The sequence below is a fragment of the Meriones unguiculatus genome, chromosome 21, assembly GCF_030254825.1.
Source record: "Meriones unguiculatus strain TT.TT164.6M chromosome 21, Bangor_MerUng_6.1, whole genome shotgun sequence".
In the NCBI taxonomy this organism is placed as follows: Eukaryota; Metazoa; Chordata; class Mammalia; order Rodentia; family Muridae; genus Meriones; species Meriones unguiculatus.
In genome coordinates this window covers 17,212,778-17,232,744 of record NC_083368.1, presented here as the reverse complement: position 1 = coordinate 17,232,744, position 19,967 = coordinate 17,212,778, and the positions used below count along the sequence as shown (strand labels likewise).

Sequence of the window (19,967 nt, the reverse complement as noted above, 5' to 3'; positions counted from 1 at the left end):
GCTCACTCTGAAGACCAGGCTTGCCTCAATTTGCCTATGTCTGCCTCCTGAGTGCTGGGATTAAAGGTGTGAGCCACCATGCCTGGCTCCACAGCCCAATTTATTGGAGGTATTTTCAATTGAGGTTTCCTTCTCTCAGATGACTACAGTTCCTGTCAAACTGACATAAAGTCTAACCAGCACAGACATCATGATATTTAACCATTTATCGTAATCATTGACCTTCCCCCAAGGCCAATATTTAACATGTCTTCTTTGTACACTCCATCTTAAGGAATCAGTAACTGGCTATGTTGGCCTTTCAACATTTGACATGAGAATGACCTACAAGAAATGGTTTTCAACTGTTAAATCAGAAAAGTTTCATCAACGGCCCTCACTCCATATCATGACAATGTAGAGCAAAATATATTATAAATACCTTTGAAGCAGAAGAAAAGCTTAAAAACTTTGATCATTTACAAAACACAAGAGGGAAGCACATATAAAATTTAATTCAAATATTAAAATTTTTAAAAAGTGCTATATTGTGTACTTTTATAGCATTCCACACTGCTTTATGATGAATTAGGAAATTCAAAGAGGGCTACTCAATTTGTAAGTAAGAAAGCCTGTCCAGCATTCACAAGAATTAGATGACAGAGCAGATAAAGCCAGCAGGTCAACAGGAGCAGAACTGCAGCTCCTTCTTTGAGTGACTGTTGTATTCTTACTCACTGAGAAGCTCTGTCTAAAACAGATCATCCAAACATTGTCACTTGAAATGTGTCAGGAAGAAAGATACATGCTTCTCTTGCCTGGAGCGTCAGACCAAGAGATTGAAAATATTACAAATCTACACTAACATTAGTTTTCAAGACAGCAGGAGCCTGAGTCCACTTTCAAGTCCAGACTAGACATAAAGCTCATTACACACAGCCCTGCTTTGTTCTGAGCCTATCAAAACACGGCTTCATTTAAATTTCGCCTAAAATGCCTTCCCTCCAGATGCTATCCAAACTTTATCTCTTCCTTTGTTTGAGGATACCACTGTTGAACTGTTGGACTATCTCCTTCCCTGTAGCAAGCCAAGAAGCTTGGAGTTATAAGATTGAAAATCTGTCCCAGTGTCTGGGGCTCATTAGCACAGACAAAAACCAACATGACATTTCCTGCCCAATCTCTTCACATCTGTGGTTTAGGATCATGAAGTGTCAAGGACAGGACTCAAAGGAACTAGCTGGTTTAAGGAATATAGTGTCAGCTACCACAGAGAAGACTCCACGGGGCCACACAACCTAAGCTTTATTTTCTTCACCAGCTTTATTTTTTTCACCAGCAAGTCAAGGATTACACTCTCCTGGCACAGCTCCTAGGCCAGCCATCTAGACAGAGGTCCTTTGGTGAAGACTAAGTAGATAGCTTGCTGCCCTCTGCTTTCTGTCAGTCATGCCCGGTTCCACTATTTCCCACCCCATTTCTGACAATGGCTCACTGATGATCACTGGAGGGTGACATCAACATTCATGACCACAGCAATGTCACATGGAAGGAAGAGAATAAACAGATGAATGAGCTCTTTGAGCCACTTGGGGAAAATGAATTAATCTCCCACAAAAGATTACTGTGCATAAATAGCTCCCTACTACGATACAGGCCAACATTCTTTTTCCACAATGATTTAGCATGTTAGTCACATAAAATGTAAAAGCCCACTAGAACTTAAATACAGACAAACTGTTTTGAAAACATCACTGTATTAGAAGAGTCGCCATTACCTTAAACTCTGACAGCCACTCCTCCACAGCCCCTATCTCTGAGGTGAACATCTTTCCACATTTGTTCCACACCTTTAACCTGAAAATGGACACAGAAAAGTGTGAAATAGTTGAATTAATTTATAGAGGTGTTCCTATAGTTAGTTACTCCTTAATTGGGAAATTAGTTGCAAACATTAGTGCATTCATTAAAAAACCAATGTCCACAAGCAAACCTTGATGCAAGATTCTAACAAAAATATAAATATCATAAAATAATACAACTGCCTCTACAATTTTCATTCAGCTTTCAGGAATGCAGTCGTAAAACATTCAAAAACTCTTTTAAGTACATAATTTCAAAAAAGCATCTTAAAATTGTGAAAAAGACTAGAAAATAAATTATGAAAACAGATCTACCCACAAGTGACTTTACAGAAAACATTAAATTGCTTTGCATATATTTTACTAACTAAGCAAGCCATTTGCACTCTGTCTGTCTCTCTTTCTCTCCCCTCCCTCCTTCCAATCTTCCCTCTTATATAAAGAAAATGTGAAAAGGAATTCCAGAGAATGGGAGGGGCTTTGGAGGAGGAACATCCCCCCTTTGGGGGCGGCACTTCTTTGGATAGTTTAGTATCTAGAAAAAAAAATTTTTTACAGACAAGTGACAATATCCAAGATAAGGCTATCCAAGAATGGTTACTCAGAAGGCTGACTTTACCTAAGCATAAATACGATGCATACAGTGAAATGCATACAGTGAAAGAAAATGCAAAAAATCTCATACAAAACCTTCGTTAAGGTACAATATCCTTTTCTTCCTTCATCCATCTATCTGTAAAGTAGACTTAGACATGTTTCCTGAGGGAAAACAGTCTATTCAAACTCTGAGTTGCCTGAGTCTGGCACACATCTGACTTAGAGTAGGTTCTAATCAGTAACGTAAATGTAGCAGAAAGTGAAGCTGGACTGTTAGAGGCTGAGTTCCGGTTCCACTGCTTACTTGTTGCATGACTTTGGCAAGACGTTTGCCTCACTTCTGAAGAAATGATAACCACACACCCCATTCAAAGGGATTGTTCTGAGGATTAAATTTTACAATGCAAATAAAAACACTTATTACTTTTACTCAGTAATAAAGAATACCACAAACTCACAGAACCTCTGCTCTGCCATCTATCAAAGTCTACAGACAAATCTAAATGAAAAACACAGGTTCTTGCCAACAAATATATTAATTCACAGTAACTTGAGTGATAGATATCTTAGTTTTTTAATAAAAAAAAGAAGATCACTATCCTTGGATCAAGTCAAGGCTATCAGAAAAAAATTTTTTTTACTGTGTTGTTGATTTCATAGAATTAATTGTCTTGATAAATGGGGTTTTGAAATAATGTTCAAATATTACCCAAAGCATTGCTGCATCAGGTATAGCCTTTAGAATTCAATAAAGGAAAAAAATTTGCATCTTCAGCTCTCAGTATTGGGAAGACTCTCCTTTAAAGCAGATGGGTTACTTTTATATTGATTCCTGTAAATTGTAACTGATTATCTTGATTCTAATAAGGTTGATAGTAGAGTTTTTGTGCCAACTCTGTCTACCAAAAAGACAAGTTAAACTTTATCTGTTGCTTCAGTATACATTTTTTTTTGTGTGTTGTTGCTGGGATGTTTTGTTTTTGTTTTGTCTTGGATGGTTGGTTGGTTGGCTACTTGTTTTTTAGACAGGGTCTCATTACATAACCCAGCTGCACACTCTTCCTGTTTGAGCAGGGCTGGAATTACAGGCACGTGTTAAGCCACAGGCTCAGCTACTTTACATTCTTGTTTTCTTCCCACCTCTACCCTCTACCTACTGACATTACATATCCTTTAAGTATATATTTGTGAAACAAAGCAAATATGCACTTTCTTTTTCTATTCTACTGCTTAAAAAATGACAAAAAGTTATTGCAAATAGGCCATAATGCATCCATTATAAATAATGGGTGGTAAAATTTTTTTCATAAAAATTCAAAACAAGTGAATTTAAAATTAAGACTACTTTTTACACTATTAAGAATCAATAGGATGTGTAAAAGGCATAGAATAGTCAAAGCTGTCTTGAAGACCTGGACTTCCAGACAGCAGAGTTTATTAACAAACTCTACAGCTAAATCAACATGGTATGTTTAGAGGGATGGAAAAATATGCCAACAGACCAGAGCTGAGCAGGTCAGAAACGGACCTACAAATACACAGATATCACAGAATATGTGAAGACTACAGAATATGTGGTCTCAATTCTCTCTCTCTCTCTCTCTCTCTCTCTCTCTCACACACACACACACACACACACACAAACACAAAATATAACTAGAATGAAACAGATAATACCACATGTGGCACTTTGAATAAGATGTCCCCCATACATTTCTGGCATTTGAACACTTGTCTCCAGTTGGTAATTGGGGAGGACCAGGGGGAGGACTAAGAGGCGTGGCGTTGCTGAAGGAAGTAAATCACAGGGAGGAAAGCTTGGAAGTTTCAAAAGATTCCTGCCATTTTAAGTTAACCGTCTCTGCTTCCTGTTTGTGGGTTGAGATGTGAGCTCTCAGCTGCTGCTCCAGCTCCACGACTGCCTGCCTGCTGCCATGTTCCCCACCAAGATGGTGAGCCCCAAATAACCTTTTATCTTCTGTAAAGCTTTTTTCCTTTTGCGGTTTATTTTTTTCATTTATGTCTTGCTATGTAGCTCAGACTGGATTTGAATTCATTACACAACCCATACCGGCATCAAACTCTTAGCTACTCTCTTGCCTCAGTTTTCCAAGTACTGAGATTACAGGTGTGCACCACAACACTCTGAACCCACAATAGTTTTAAATTATGAAGTCAATTCAGTTCCTGGTGGATACTATGTTAAGAAATAAGTCATGTATACAAAAGCAAATAAGCCAACCTCAAAAGCAGATCAGAATAGAATGACAATGACTGAGCAGTTGGGGGTGTGGGGAGAAGATGTTAGATAAGGTGAATATATTCTAGCTTTCTAATGTGCACATATGAAAACTGCCAAGAGAATAGTGCTTAAAAGTTCTTACCATGAGGAAGGGGGCTACAGATTGGATACAAAGTAAATAAACTGTAACTAATATAAAAAAATAAAAATTTAATTTAAAAAAGAGAGGAAATAAAGTTTTCACCATACATACAAAAACAAGTATGTGAAGTGATGGAAGGAGTAATCTGTTTGATTTAATCACTTTATAATGTGGACATATCAAAGCATTATGTAGGCCAAGCTTGTCATACCAGCACTTGGGAGGCAGAGATAGGAAAATTCAAAGCTAGCCTGGGTTGAATAGTGAACCCAAAGCAATCTTGGGCTACATAGCAAGACCTTTCATCAAAAGTAAAAACAAACAAATGAACGAACAAACAAAAATCAGAAACATGGTTACATGATAAACATAGATGTCTTTTTTTGAGATGAAGTCTGGCTGAGGCTGACCTCACAGTCAGACTCCTGCTGCCTCTGCCTCCTGAGTGCAACATACATAGTGTTTACTTGTCAATTACAGCCTAGTAAAGCTTTGAAGAAACCAAATCCAAAGTTTTTTTTTTTTAAATCCTTTCAAGGTGATTTTTAAAAACTTTTAGAAATTTTCTGAGATTATAATCACAGCATTTCTTCTTTCATTTTCCTCTCTCCACTGCTCTTCAAGTTCAGGGCCTCCTTCCTCAGTTGTTATTGTACGTGTATGTGCACATGGCACACAGATACACTCCTAAATGTACCCTGACTATAGTCTGTTTATGTTACTTGTATGTATGTTTTCAAAGCTCACCATTTTGCACGACAACCAACTGATGTGCTCTTCCCTTGGGAGGACCATCTCTGCGGTTTCTAGCTTTCTTTGGTGGCCTACAGTCCTTTGTAAGGTTGAGGCCTCATGGGCTTTTCCCTGACCCTTTGGCATGTCCATTGGGGTCAGCCTTGTTCAGCTCACATTTGGGCAGTCATGTTGGTAAGACTTTATGGGTCTTTATGACTTCTGACATTTTTAGGAGACACAGTCTCACAGCAAACTCCCTGATCTTCTAGCTCTTATAATCTTTCCACCTCTTCTACAATGTTCCCTGAGCCTTCGGTGTGGGAGTGTCTTGTGCATGTATCCATTGGGACTGGGACCCATAACTCTGCATTTTGATTGCTTGTGGTTTTCTGCTGTGGTCTCCATCTTGTTGCAAAGAGAAGTTTCCTTGATGAGGGGTGAATACCATACTTATCTGTGAGTATAAGGACAAATATTTATAGAATGTTGTCAGTCATTATGCTGGTTTAGTAAAGTGGTACTTGTAGATTTTCCTCTAATATCCATGGTTTCACTTAGTAGTTAGCTAAGGTTTCAGTACTAGGTGTGATTTCTGGTTTGTTGAGGGAGTCTTAGAAACAAGTAGAATACTGCTGGTTACTGCCAAGGTATGTGTGCCACCACTGCACCTTAGGTTATCATGCCATGCTGGTTGCTATGGCTCATAGGTGTTACAGCTGGGTAGGACTATTGGTTGGCTCCCTCATTTAGAAGCTTAGATGGTACCTACTGGTTCCTTGAAAGCTAGTCTTCAGGAAGGAAGTATCCAAGTCAGTTCCAGGTCAGGGTCTCTGGGCCCTGTTTCTGAAGTTCATGGTGTCTTCAGCAATAGGGACTTAACTTTTATCTCTGGGGAGCAATCAAGGGCAACAACAATTGTATATTTTGGGAGTTTCTTGGACAGCTCTGGTCAACAACTCAAAAGAGGGTTCCTCATGCCTGGTATTTGTTAGGTGGTCTTTGACTCTTGGAGGGAGCATCACCAACTCATTAGAAAAGTTCATTAAAATTATAGATGATATTAATACACAGAATTACATATATGATAGTTTTTTTTTCAGGTTAACAGTTAATAATATGATTCCAAGTAGTTTTTGTCTGATATCCTTACTATTATTTTATATTATTAATATATTTATTTTATATCCTTTTCCCTAAAGAGGCTCCCTTTCGCATGACAGATCTCTTTGGTCCTGCTATTCTATTCCACTTTACCCCCCCTCCCACCTGCTTCTGTACGTACCCCCTTCCCTCTCCCTAAAAAGCCCCTCTTTCCTATTTCCTTGATCAAGTGACTTGTACCCTGCCTTTTCTCTCTCTGTTGTTCCCCAACCTCTTTATCCTGGCAATGTTCTGTTTTACTTTCCTGGTTTCTGTAGTTACTACAGACTGTACTCATGTGTGAAGATTTAGAGCTAGGAACCTCCAAAAAGAGAACATGCATCTTTCTGGGTTACTTTATATAATCTTTTCTAGTTCTATCCATTTATCTACCAAGTTCATGATTTCATTTTTTCTTTAATGCTGAACAGTATTCAATAGTATACATATATCACATTATCATTATCCATTTGTCAATTGAAAGACATTTAGGTTGTCTCCATTTCTTAGCTATTATAAAGAGATCATTGATGAAAATAACTGAGCAAGTATCTGTCGAATTGAATGTCTTGTCCTTTGGGCGTATCCCAAGAATGACATAGCTGGATTTGAGGTACATCTATTCCCTGCTGAAGAACTACTGTACTGGATTCCATTCCCCACCAGCAACAAATAAGTATTCCCCTTCCCTGACATCCTCACCAGTATGAACTGTCATTTGTTTTATTGATATTGGCCATTGATTTGGCCATTCAATCTGAAAATAGTTTTAATTTGCATTCCCCTAATGACTAAGTATGTTAAACATTTTTGTTTCTCAGTCATTTGTGTTTCTTCTTTTAAGAACTGTCTGCTTAGTTCTGTAACTTTTTTCTTCTTCTTCCAAGACAGAGGTTTCTCTGTGCAGTTTTGACTGTCCTGGACTTTCTCTGTGCAGTCTTGACAGTCCTGGACTCACTTTGTAGACTAGGCTGGCCTTGAATTCACAAAAATACACCTGTCTCTTCCGCCTTGGGTGCTGGGATTACAGGTGTGTGCCACCGTGATTCCACTGTGCCTGGCCTGTAACCCATTTTAAAAATTGGGTTGTTTTCTTGATGTCCAGTATTTTTTAGTAATTCATATATTTTATATACTAAGCCTCTATTACAATGTTCCTCAACCTTCCCAATACTGTGACTCTTTATTACAGTTCCTCCTGTTGTGGCGACCCCAACTATAAAATTATGATACCCTTCTCCAAAATGCCTATTTTCAGCTTCATGAGGTCCCATTTCTTAAATTCTGTTCTTAGTGACTGGTCATCGATGTCCTGTTCAGAAAGTTACTTCCCATGCCAATGAGTTCAAAATTGTTTTCTTTTTGTAAGATTCAGGGCACTAGGTCTTAAGTTGAACTCCTTAAGTCATTTGGAGTGGAGGTTTGTAAAAGGTGATATACATGGACCTATTTGCATTTTTCTACATGCACTCATCCAGATGGACTAGTACCATTCACTGAAGATACTCTTTTTTTTTTTTTTAGATTGTGTTGCATTTTTTAAAATTCTTTATTAATTACACTTTATTCACTTTGTATCCTCCCCTGTGGTTCCCTCCCTCCTCCAGTCCCAATCCCTCCTTTCCTCCCCCCTCTGCATGTATGTCCCTCCCCAAGTCCACTGATAGGGGAGGTCTTCTTTTCCTTCCTTCTGATCCTAGTCAATTAGATCTCATCAGGAGTGGCTGCATTGCCTTCTTCTGTGGTCTGGTAATGCTGCTCCCCCATCAGGGGGAGGTAATTAAAGAGAAGGCCAATCAGTTCATGTCAGAGACAGTCCCTGTTCCTATTACTATGGAACCCACTTGGGAAAATACTCTTTTTTCCAGTGTGTGTTTTTTTTTTTTTTTTTTTTTTTTTGTCAACATTCAGGTGTCCATAGGTGTGTGGTCTTATGTCTGGGTCTGCAATTTGATTCCACTGATCAATGTGTTTGTTTTTATGCTAATACCATGTTCTTTTTATTATTATAGCTCTGTAGCACAATTTCAGATTGAGAATGGTGATACCTCCAGCAGCTCTTTTATCATTCAGGAGGGTTTTACCTATCCTGTGCATGTGCATGTATGTGTATATTTCCACATGAATCTGAAAGTTGTCCTTTCAATTTCAGTGAAGAATTGTGTTGGAATTTTGGCAATGATTGCATTAAATCTGTAGATTGCTTTTGGCAGGATGTCCATTTTCACTATATTAATCCTACCAACCCATGAGTCATGGGAGATCTTCCCATACCTAGTGCCTTCTTCAATCTGCTTCTTTAAGTTTTTATTATACAAGTCTTCACTTGGTTGGTTAGAGTTATCCCAAAATATTTTTTTAGACTATTGTGAAAGTCTATTGTCTTCCTGATTTCTTTCTCAGTCTGTTTGTCATTTGCATATAAGAAGGCTAGTGACTTTTGTATATTAATTTTGTGTCCTGCTACATTGCTGAAAGTGTTTATCAGTTGTAGAATTTTCCTGGTGGATTTCTCTTTTCAGGGTATTTTATGTATAAAACCAATCTGCAAATAAAGATACTTTTTACTTCTTCCTCTCCTATTTGTATTAAGGTAGTCCTTAAAAAAAATCATCCTAATGGTGGTACACACCTTTAATCCCAGCACTCAGAAGGTGAGCAGATCTCTGAGTTCGAGGCCAGCCTGGTCTACAGAGTGAGTTCCAGAACATACAGGGCTACACAGAGAAACTCTGACTTTAAAATAATAAAAGTCATATTAATACTAAAAATGAGATCTAAATAATTAATGTATTTTATAGGAAAGACTAATTCTATAAAGCAAAGGATACATAGTTAAAGGAACAGAAGAAAAAAAATCACCAGTTTTGTGACTGACTGAAACTTTTCTTTGTCCTTACCCCACATTCATAATATTATGTCATTGATTTAAACAATTTTTTCCATTAGACCCAGGCTCCAAGATGAGCCACAGTTACAATTAAAGGCATTACTAAAGACTAGATAGGGCAAAATAGAAAGTGACTACACAATAAAACAATGACTTAGAGAGTTTCTGTCTACCAGCAAGCAGTAAGAGACTCTCCACATTTGCTACTCCACCCCTGCATTGCCTACTGAATATGGAACCTATTAGCACCACAGCAATGCCTTGATTATGTAACTGTCAGCTCTCCACAAAGCTGGATATATCAAGCAGTATTCAAAATATACTCTTACAATTTTTAAATGCTTTATTCTTTTCAAAGGTAAAAGGAACAAAACTAAAATACAGTTTCCTGCTAGGTAACTAACTTCCTATTTTTCTCAAATATGTTCTAGAGCACAGTAGTTAAAATTATTTTAGACAGTACAGTAAGATTCTGAGTGGCATTTAACAAGTGTAGTCTATGAAATAACTGTTATATTTCTAACAGAATAAAACCTTCCCAAATCTGTCATTGTATTCCATTCCCATACTATATTCTTGTTTTAACCGTAATAATGACCAAAATTCATCATTTAAAAGTGTTGTCTCATTAAGAATAGCGCTACCTCAAGATCCAGCTATACCACTCCTAGGCATATATCCAAAATATGCTCAAGTACACAACAAGAACATTTGTTCAACCATGTTTGTAGCAGCTTTATTTGTAATAGCCAGAATCTGGAAACAACCCAGATGCCCCTCAGTTGAGGAATGGATACAGAAATTGTTGTACATTTACACAATGGAATATTACTCAGCAATTAAAACCAAGGAAATCATGAAATTTGCAGGCAAATGGTGGGATCTAGAAAAGATCATCCTGAGTGAGGTATCCCAGAAGCAGAAAGACACACCCAGTATAAACTCACTTATAAGCAGATACTAGACCTATAGTATAGGAGAAACATATTAAAATCTGTACTCCTAAAGAAGCTAAGCAAGGAGGTGGTCCCTGGGTAAGATGATCAACCCTCACTCAGAAAGACAAAACAGGCTGGACATTGGAAGAAGGAGAAAACAGGAAACAGGATGGGAGCCTACCACAGAGGGCCTCTGAAAGACTACCCAGCAGTGCATCAAAGCAGATGCTGAGACTCTTAACCAAACTTTGGGCAGAGTGCAGGGAATCCTATGAAAGAAGGAGGAAATAGTAGGACCTGGAGAGGTCAGGAGCCCCACAAGGAGAGCAACAGAACCAAAATATCTGAACACAGGGGTCTTTTTTGAGACTGATACTCCAACCAACGACCATTCATGGATATAACCTAGGACCCCTGCACAGATGTAGCCCATGGCAGCTCAGTCTCCAAGTGGGTACCCTAGTAAAGGGAACAGGGACTGTCTCTGACATGAACTCTGGCTGGATCTTTGACCCTTGCCTCCTGAGGGGGGAGCAGCTTTGTCAGGCCACAGAGAAGGACAATGCAGCCAGTCCTGATGAGACCTGATATACTAGGGTCAGATGGAAGGTGAGGAGGACCTCGCCTATCAGTGGACTTGGAGAGGGGAATGGGAGGAAATGAAAGAGGGAGTGTGGGATTGGGAGGGAAAGAGGGAGGGGGCTACAGCTGGTATACAAAGTGAATAAACTGTAATTAATATAAAAAATAAAAATTGAATTTAAAAAGTGTTGTCTCCAAAGATATACAGCATTATAATTGTTTTTGTTAATCCCAAAGACCACCAACCAAGATCATGGTCAAATTAATTAAAGTAAGCAATTAATTAAAGCAAGCCTTTTCATTTGTGTACATAGGCTGCCTACCCTTCCCTTCAAAAAGTCAGCATTGGACATAAGCAAAATAAGGCAAAGGGATTTCCAAATGAAGGATTTGACAGGCAAATATGTGGGGTTACAGGAGCAGCATAACAAAGTAGTCATAACAACTTTTTGAAACAAAGGTAGGGTTGCAAGATGGTGATAACAACCTTTGAAACAAAGACATGGTTGTCAATTCCTGGACCATGTAGTACAGAACCATTTGTAGCTAAGGTTACAGGTGGGGCAGAACCCAATCCTTGAGAAGCAGAGATTTAATCATGAATGAACAGGAATGAACCTACTTTCTTTTTACTATAAAACGCCTTTCAAGTCTAAGACAGAGGCAGCCTGGTTCATCAGTTTTATCATCAACCTAGTGAAGAATATAAAAAACTTGAACTATAAAGCTAATATTTTCTTCATTCTTATTATAATATCTTATAACCTACTTCATCATGAGGTATTCATTATAAAGTATGACAAAATGTTTATATATATCTTATTATTTTGAAAATCAAGTATCTTCATGGATAGTGCTATATCACATTTTTTTCAATAATTTATTTATATTTCTTTTATGTGCATTGGTGTTTTGCCCAAACTATGTCTGTGTGAGGGTGTGAGATCTTGGAGACAGTCATGAGCTGCCTTGTGGGTGCTGGGAATTGAACCCAGGTCCTCTGTAAGGGCATTCAGTGCTCTTAACCACTGAGCCATCTTTTCAACCCCTATCATGATTATTTTTTTTTAATTTATTGGGGGGGGGCATGTGAAGGTGAGTGCACAACTTGCAAGAGTCTCTCAATTAACCTGAGGGTTCCAATGACTGAACTCAGGTCATCAGGCTTGGAAGAAAGCACCTTTACGCACTGAGCCTCCTCACCAGCCCCACATCATTAAATTTTAAACTTCTCCCCTGTGTGAAGAGCCCATTGTGACAGCTAATTAAGTGCTGTCAGAATGTTCTCACAGTTGCAAGGTGAAACTCAGGAAAATCGAGTAAAGGTAACTGTTCAAATTATGTCACATAACAGAATTGATTCCATCTCTGGATTTTACTGGTAAGAGTCTGACTAAAATGTATGAAAAAGCAGATGATGGGGTGCTGCTGGCTGCCCATGAAACTACTGCTCAACACCTAAGGAAAAGCAGTAGGAGAGGTGTGGAAATCTTTCTAAATGTCCATTGTATAAGCTTGCTTTCCATAATGACAACTCACTTATCTGGTTACTGAAATTTGAGCAAATTTTTTTAACTCAAGGAAATATTTTTTGAATAAAACATATTTTACCTAGTCCACAGACAAATACGAACATGTTGGAATGTCAGTGTGCTATGGCAACCAGCCCTGAGGGTGCCTGTTGGGAAAGGTAGGACAATAGAAGGAGAGATGGCAATCACGCCTCTCATTTCCATCTCCCATTCTTCTCAAATCCCCCAGAACTTCAGAAAAATACCTTGTCCAGGAAGAGGATATCTGATATGAACTCTAAATGAGAGGTTAGAAAGTAGTAGTTTTCAACAGCCATGTTGACATCTGAACTAGTCCTAACGCTGCTTTGACCAAACCAACACAGCGAACACAAGATCAGGATCCTTGCATTGGGGTCCCTCTTCCTGTAACTCAGGGGCACAGTTAATGAAGCCCAAATCACCATGGAAGCTGTGCAGAAAAGAACTGGGGGCCCTGCAGAGCTATCAGCCATGAGACTCAGCCAATCTTGCCAAGTGAAGCCTACACAGAAGCAGAGCTGGGCTAAGCCACTAACTTTGATAGTGGTTTGTTGGGGAGCAACACACACAGAACACTACGACCCTCTCTGGGGATATCTGTTTCTGGCTCTCTCTGCCACCCTCCCTCTCCTAACCCTTACTCTCTCTTCTGTGTTCTCTCTGAGTATTGCTATGCAGTTCAGGCTGGTCTCAAACTGGCAATCCTTCTGCCCCTGCCTCCCAAATGCTGAGATCACAGGTGTCTGCCACCATGCCTAGCCAAAACACTATCTTTAATATTTATAACATACCATCTCTGTGCAAGGTATTATTGAAGAGCCCCATAACTGACTTTTGAAGGTCAATACAATAAGGAATTCAGAGTTGATAGAATAAGTAACAATCATTATTACTGAAATATCTATGTATCATTTCATCAAAACTTTGAAGTAGAAAAAGGCATATTAAAACTATGGGAGTCACCCTAGCTGAAACTCCTAGTAGCAGGGATATGGATCCTGAAGTGACCACTTCCTATAGCCAGGCAGGACTTCCAGTGGAGGAATAAAGATACCAACCCACCCACAAAACCTTCACCCAAAATTTATCTTACCTACAAAATGTGCAGGGCCAACGATGGAGCAATGATTGAGGGAATGGCCAACCAAAGAATGGCCCTACTTGAGACCCATCCCGTGGGAGGGAACCAATCCCCGACACTATCAATGTTACTCTGCTATGACTGCAGACAGGAACCTAGTATAACTCCTCTGGGAGGCTTCACCCAGCACGTGATGGAAACAGATGCAGAGACCCACAGCCAAACTTTAGACAGAGCTTGTGGAGTACTATGGAAGAGTTGGAGGGACGACTGAGGGAGCTGGAGGCATAAAGGACTCCACAAGAAGACATACCAAGTCAACTAACCTGGGCCCATGGGGGCTCACAGAGACTAAGCCACCAACCAATAAGCATATATAGACTGGCCCTAGGCCCCTGCACATACATAGCAGTGCACAGCTTGGTCTTCATGTGGATCCTCCAACAACTGGAGCAGAGACCCTCTCTGACTGTGATGCCTCCCTCAGGATCCTGTTCTACTAACTGGCCTGTTTTGCCTGGCCCCAGTAGGAGAAGATACGCCTAGTTCTGCAGCAACTTAATGTGCCAGGGTGGGTTAGTACCCATGGGGGACCTACCCTTTCTCTGAAGGAAAGGGGAGGATGGGGAAAGGGGTGTGTGTGTGTGTGTGTGTGTGTGTGTGTGTGTGTGTGTGAAACTGTGAGGAGGGGGCTGCAATAAGGATATAAAGTGAATAAATAAATAAATTTAAAAAAACCCCAATCATTTTTATTGGGAACTTCAGTATAAAATGGGCATCGAGGGACTAGAGATGGCTCAGCAGTTAAGAGCACTTGGCCAAGTTCAGTTCCCAGCATCCATGTGAGACAACTCACAACTGCCTGTAACTCCTGCTCCCAGGGGCTACCTGCCTCTTCTGCCCTCCATGAGCATCCAGGCATAACACACACACACTCATGCACACAGAGAAATAATAATGATAACAACAACAACAATAAATATTTTAAATGGTCATTTAGAAAAAAGGTTCACAAAGTTCTCTAATAATACAGTGATAGATTTATCATTTCTAGGACTAAGTATAACTCATAAAAAATAGGACATAAACTACAAGATTCTTAGTATCTTCATAGTCTTAAGTAAATCACTAAAATGAGTAGCATGAAATATGCGATACACAAATTCATTACATTGATGGACATTGTCTGACAATTTTTAACAACTTAATGTTTCAGAAAATGATACATGTGAAAGGCCATGAAATATACATATTCAACCTATACTATCTTAAAAGATGAGTACACAGATAATTTTCGAATGTTAATATTTTCTGAAGGGACAATTTATTTTGATGACAGAACCCAGAGCACAATTTTATACATAATGCCTTTAAATTAAAACTCTGAATTTTGAGACTTAACAACCCTTCCAGAAAGTAGAAAGAGGAGATAATCACAACATATTTGGAAATTATATAATAAAACTACAAAAAAAAATACAATTTTCTGCCACCAGGAAACCAAAAATCATCCACCTCATAGTATGAAACACATGCTTGGATTTTTGAAGTTGAGACAGCTGTCCTCAAACTCCCCATGTAGTCAAGAATAAGCCTCCTGTCTTAGCCACCTCCCAAGTGCTAAGATTACAGATGTGCACCATCATGCCAGGTTTTGTTTAGTCTGGGGATCATACCCAGAACTCTACATGCTGTGCAGATTTTCTAGCATCTAAACTATGTTCTCGGCCATAGAAGGCTTCTTAGAACAAATGCTAAACCTGAGGCATGTGCTATTCTCCTATCAACAAAAAGTGCTCCTTTCAACATCTGTGTGACTCTTACTCAAAGAAAACTGGTCAAGAAGTTGAAGGTAGTTCCAGAAAGGCTGCTTGAATGCTTACTCAGAGAGATTATCTGCAGAGACTCTTGCAGACATTCAGTGAACAGAGGTGTAGTTTCACCCTCTGGAGGAAACTGGACATGATAGTTAAGAGCCCAGATCTCTGTTATCACTGTCTGTCACTTCATGTGCCATGTCATTTGCTCCCTGGCTCCCTAACTAAAGCGCTATATAGAGCCCACAATGGTTGTTCCATCATTGCCTTTCTCTCCAAACTCACAAGCACTTCCACATCAAACCCATGAGTCTCTATTTCCAATTCTAAACTCTTTACATAAGTCTCTGGTTGGGCCCTAATTTCCTTATGTTGGGCCTGAATACAACTGCTTGCCATCCAGAGACTAGCTGTCCTTAGAACAGATGTTTAACTATGATCCAAAAGTTGAGACCAGGGTAAGACTTGGGTAGGTAAGTTTGTTAAGAAGGGTTCTTAAGGGATAGAAATGGTAACCATATCTAGCATCTGTGTAAATATAATAACACTGGAGAAATCTAACAGGATACAACACTTCTGTCGAGGAAACCTAAAATTTTGTAACTTTCCTTAGCAACCAAGTTTTATAGAAAGAGTTCATATTAGGCTTGGAATCAGTAAAACCTCAAGCTCTTTTAAAAGCAAAACAAAAGAGCTGCCAAACAGATCGCTCTTATTTTGTACTTACTTACTTATACTTTTAACATTTAAGCTACAAGATGGCCTTGTTACATTGGCTTATACATAACAGGTATGTAAATACTTGTTTCATGGGTAAATACTTAAATAAACATAAAATTTTGCTACTTTGGGCCATGGATTCTGTTCTTAGGCTATCCTCCAACTGGTCTTCCTGCCTCTACCTCCCAAGCGGTGGGATTATGGGCTTATGCAACCACATCTGCTTCTGCTTTGCTGTGGAGCAAACCCAGGGCTTCATACATGCTCGGTAATCACTCTTCCAAATGAGCCACATTCCCAGCCCATTTCTTAGTTTTAATAGTACATTTACGTCATTAACTAACCATCTCCACGTAGGTGACATCACAGTATGTCTTAAGAGTCATCCTAAAAGGAAGAAAGTGTGTGCGTGTGTGCATATATGTGATGGTCAGAAGACAACTTGCCAGAGTCAGTTCTCTCCTTCTACCATGTGGGTTCAGGAGATCTAACTTAGGTCACAGGGCTTAATGGCAAGTGTTTTTACCCTACTGAGCCATATCACCAACACAGGAATTTTATCCTAAAGAAAAAGTAAGGATCAGAGCTAAAGATATGTAAAGTCATCCAATAATAACTGTTAGTGTAATAGTAACAAATGATTTTACCCAAACTGGGTGTAGTCTGGGTACAGGAGGTGTCAAACTAAGTAAATACTCATGTTAAAAATCCATATCCTAATATAGTTAATATAGGAAAGGAATAGGGTTCTATGCTGATGAGAGATCCAGATGAGACAATAAAATAGAAATCTCTGAATAAGAAAATAGGAGAAATGTCAAAGAGGAAAGCATTAACTGTAAGGATTAATTACCAAAATAAAATCTGATGGCCTAAGAACATAACAATGACAACGGGATGAAATCAAGGGAAGACAGATTTTCACTGATGAAGGGAAACCTTTAAACAAATATGTCGGCAATACATTTACAGTCATGAAGGTTTATTAGCTACTTTTCTATTGCTGTAATAAAACACCATGACCAAGGCAACTTATGGACGGGTTTATTTGGGTCTTACAGTTCCAGAGAGACAGGAGTCCATCACTATCATGGCAAGGAACAGTGTAGCAGGTAGGCAGGCATGGCACTGGAGCAATAACTGAGCACTCACATCTTGATGACACACTGGGAACTGTTCCAGTCTTTTGAAACCCAAAGGCCAATTCCCAGTGACACACCTCCTCCAAGAAAACCACACCTCCTAATCCTTCCCAAACTGTTCCACCAACAGGGAAGTATTCACCAAGTATTCAAACATATGCACCTATATGGGGGCCATTCTCATTCAAAGCAACATAGAAAGTAAGAAGAATGTCCTACTTTTTGCTTACTATAAACAAAGACATTTATTATAAAATGTTCATGTTTAACTTTTTCATCAACAAACTAACATATAAATGATTCTTAACATAAGGATTTGTAACTCCTAAGCCTTATTCAGTCCTTATCTCTATTACCCAGCATACAATGACTATATGTTAATCAACATTTAATTAAGGAAAACATTATTTTGTAAGAATGGCTAACGCCATTAAGTGGATTCATACTTTTTTTTATGTTATTGGCTCTAAGCAGAGAAAATGACTTTAAATTTAAAAGGACCTTTCAGTTTCTTTTAAACTATCCAACAGCTTGCTTTAAGTACTGCTTAAGTACTTTAAGTACTACTCTCCAGTTAGAAACTTCCTTCCTTTTTTCTTTTTTTTTTTTGTTCTTGCCAGAAGACTTATCTGTGAGATTAAGTAGCACTTTCCCATTTACTAATCAAATAAACTATAAAATATTTAGAAAAAAAATGTTGTGCTTTCCTTTAAATTTTTTTTCTGTATATGTTGTGGGGGGCTTTCAGGGTGAGAAGAGGGCATCAGATTCCCTTGAGTTGGAGTTAAAGGTGGCTGTGAGCAGCCCAATGTGAGTGCTGGCAACCAGACTAAGGTCTCTGGAAGAGCAGCAAGTGTTCTCAACTGCTGTTCTATCTCTCCAGTCCTTGCTTTTCAAAAATGAAAAGGACCTATAGCATTTATCTAACAGCACAAAACTCAAGAAAAAAAATATTGAGAACTTTACTACCAGGGTGAATCACTTGTCATTTTACTTTATTATGTTTTATTTTCAGCTTTAAGACAGGGTCTCATGTAGCCCAGACTGGTCTGGAGTTCATAGTGATTCTGTTGCTTCAGCCTTTCAAGGGTTGGTATTACAGGGCTACAGGTAACATCACCACACCTAGTTCATAATTTTATTATTTTAGTAATATTTTATTTCTGGTTGTTGTTGCTTGCTTGGGTGGTTGAGACAGGGTCTCACTATGTAGTCTTAGCTGGCTTGGAACTTACTATGGTAGGCCAGGCTAGTATTAAACTCACAGAGATCCACCTGCCTCTATATCCCAAGTAAGACCCCAAAACCCAACTAATTTGGGTTTGAGATATAGCTCAGCTAGGAAACTGCTTGCTTGGCATGCACAGGCCCTGGGTTCTGTCTCTAGCACCACAATAAAATAAAATTTTAAATAAAAATATATGACATTCTTTAACAACTTTAAAGCTTGAAATTGTGACAGTAATTATAGGCAAAATTAGACTCAGATATTATTAGCATAAATGCATACAGTATCTAATAAATATCTGCTGAATAAAGGAGTAAATTTCGCCCATCACAATGCTTGTCAAATTTGCCATCTGCTCTCCATCTCCACAGCAACTCCGAGAGCCTGCGCTTTATTGTCTCTGCACAGTTGCTCACGCGGCCTTCCTGCTCCTGGACCCCTCCCTTCTGCAGAGCACCATGCACACTGCTGCCATTTTGATCTTCCTGAAACACCCTGCTCTCTCTAAATATATGCAACCGTCATATCCAGGTCCTCCATATCAAAGCCACCCCACAGAAAGGCCATAATTTACTGATTTCAACTAACTCCGTCCTGCCTCAAGCACACTAAGCCCCTCCAGCCTCCGTGTGACTGACCATTCCTCTCTGCTGTCTCCTTTTGCTTGTCAGCTTCTTACAGTCTATCCAGAAAGAACTCCAGGCTCACGCTGATGAGGCGTGTGTGTTCTCAAGGGAAAATGTTTGGGGAGAACCTTAGCACTGAATCTGTGAGCCACAAAGCCTCGCCCAATGGCAATAGAGACTGATTAATATATGTAACCACTTAGACAATCTGTTCTTAGAAATAAAAATTACATACTTCATTAAATATAAGAACACCATAAAATGGCATTTTAAAATATATCATTAGGTAGAACTATGCAAGAGAAATTATTTGGTGAACTAACATTTTTTTCCAAAATATTTGTATCATCTTTCACAAAATATAATTGTAGTGTATGTTAGGTAATTCAAGTGTTATCTCAGTCATGCAAACTTCACTTAGCGCCAATGACTAAGACACAAAAATCTTAAAGGCTGCTGACAGATTTTAAGAGGCTGCTGTAAAAAGAAATTGAACTACAAAAATTCTCTGCAGAGTGCTCACTGACATGATTGTCATGTAAATGCATAGTAAGCAGCCCAGTGATTAGGAATGCTTTTCATTATTCACTAGACCAGAGCCTCAGGTTGACAGTTCAGGCATTCAACCCCCGTCAAGCTCACGCAGCTTATGCAGACTATAGGCTGGCAGCCCCGGTGTGGGAACAAAGAAAG

At 39.0% G+C, this 19,967-nt stretch overlaps 1 protein-coding gene across 4 annotated transcripts in view; it reads right to left on the bottom strand.

The window, feature by feature from the left end:
* The window catches only part of Hycc1 (hyccin PI4KA lipid kinase complex subunit 1), a 70,992-nt gene that overhangs the window by 40,505 nt on the left and 10,520 nt on the right, over positions 1-19,967 (bottom strand). For all 4 annotated transcript variants that reach the window (XM_021662133.2, XM_060373870.1, XM_060373871.1 and 1 more), the window contains exon 2: positions 1,758-1,836. In XM_021662133.2, the coding sequence (XP_021517808.1) occupies positions 1,758-1,808 (51 nt within the window). In that variant the 5' untranslated portion in view covers positions 1,809-1,836. The remainder of the gene's footprint in view (positions 1-1,757; positions 1,837-19,967) is intronic.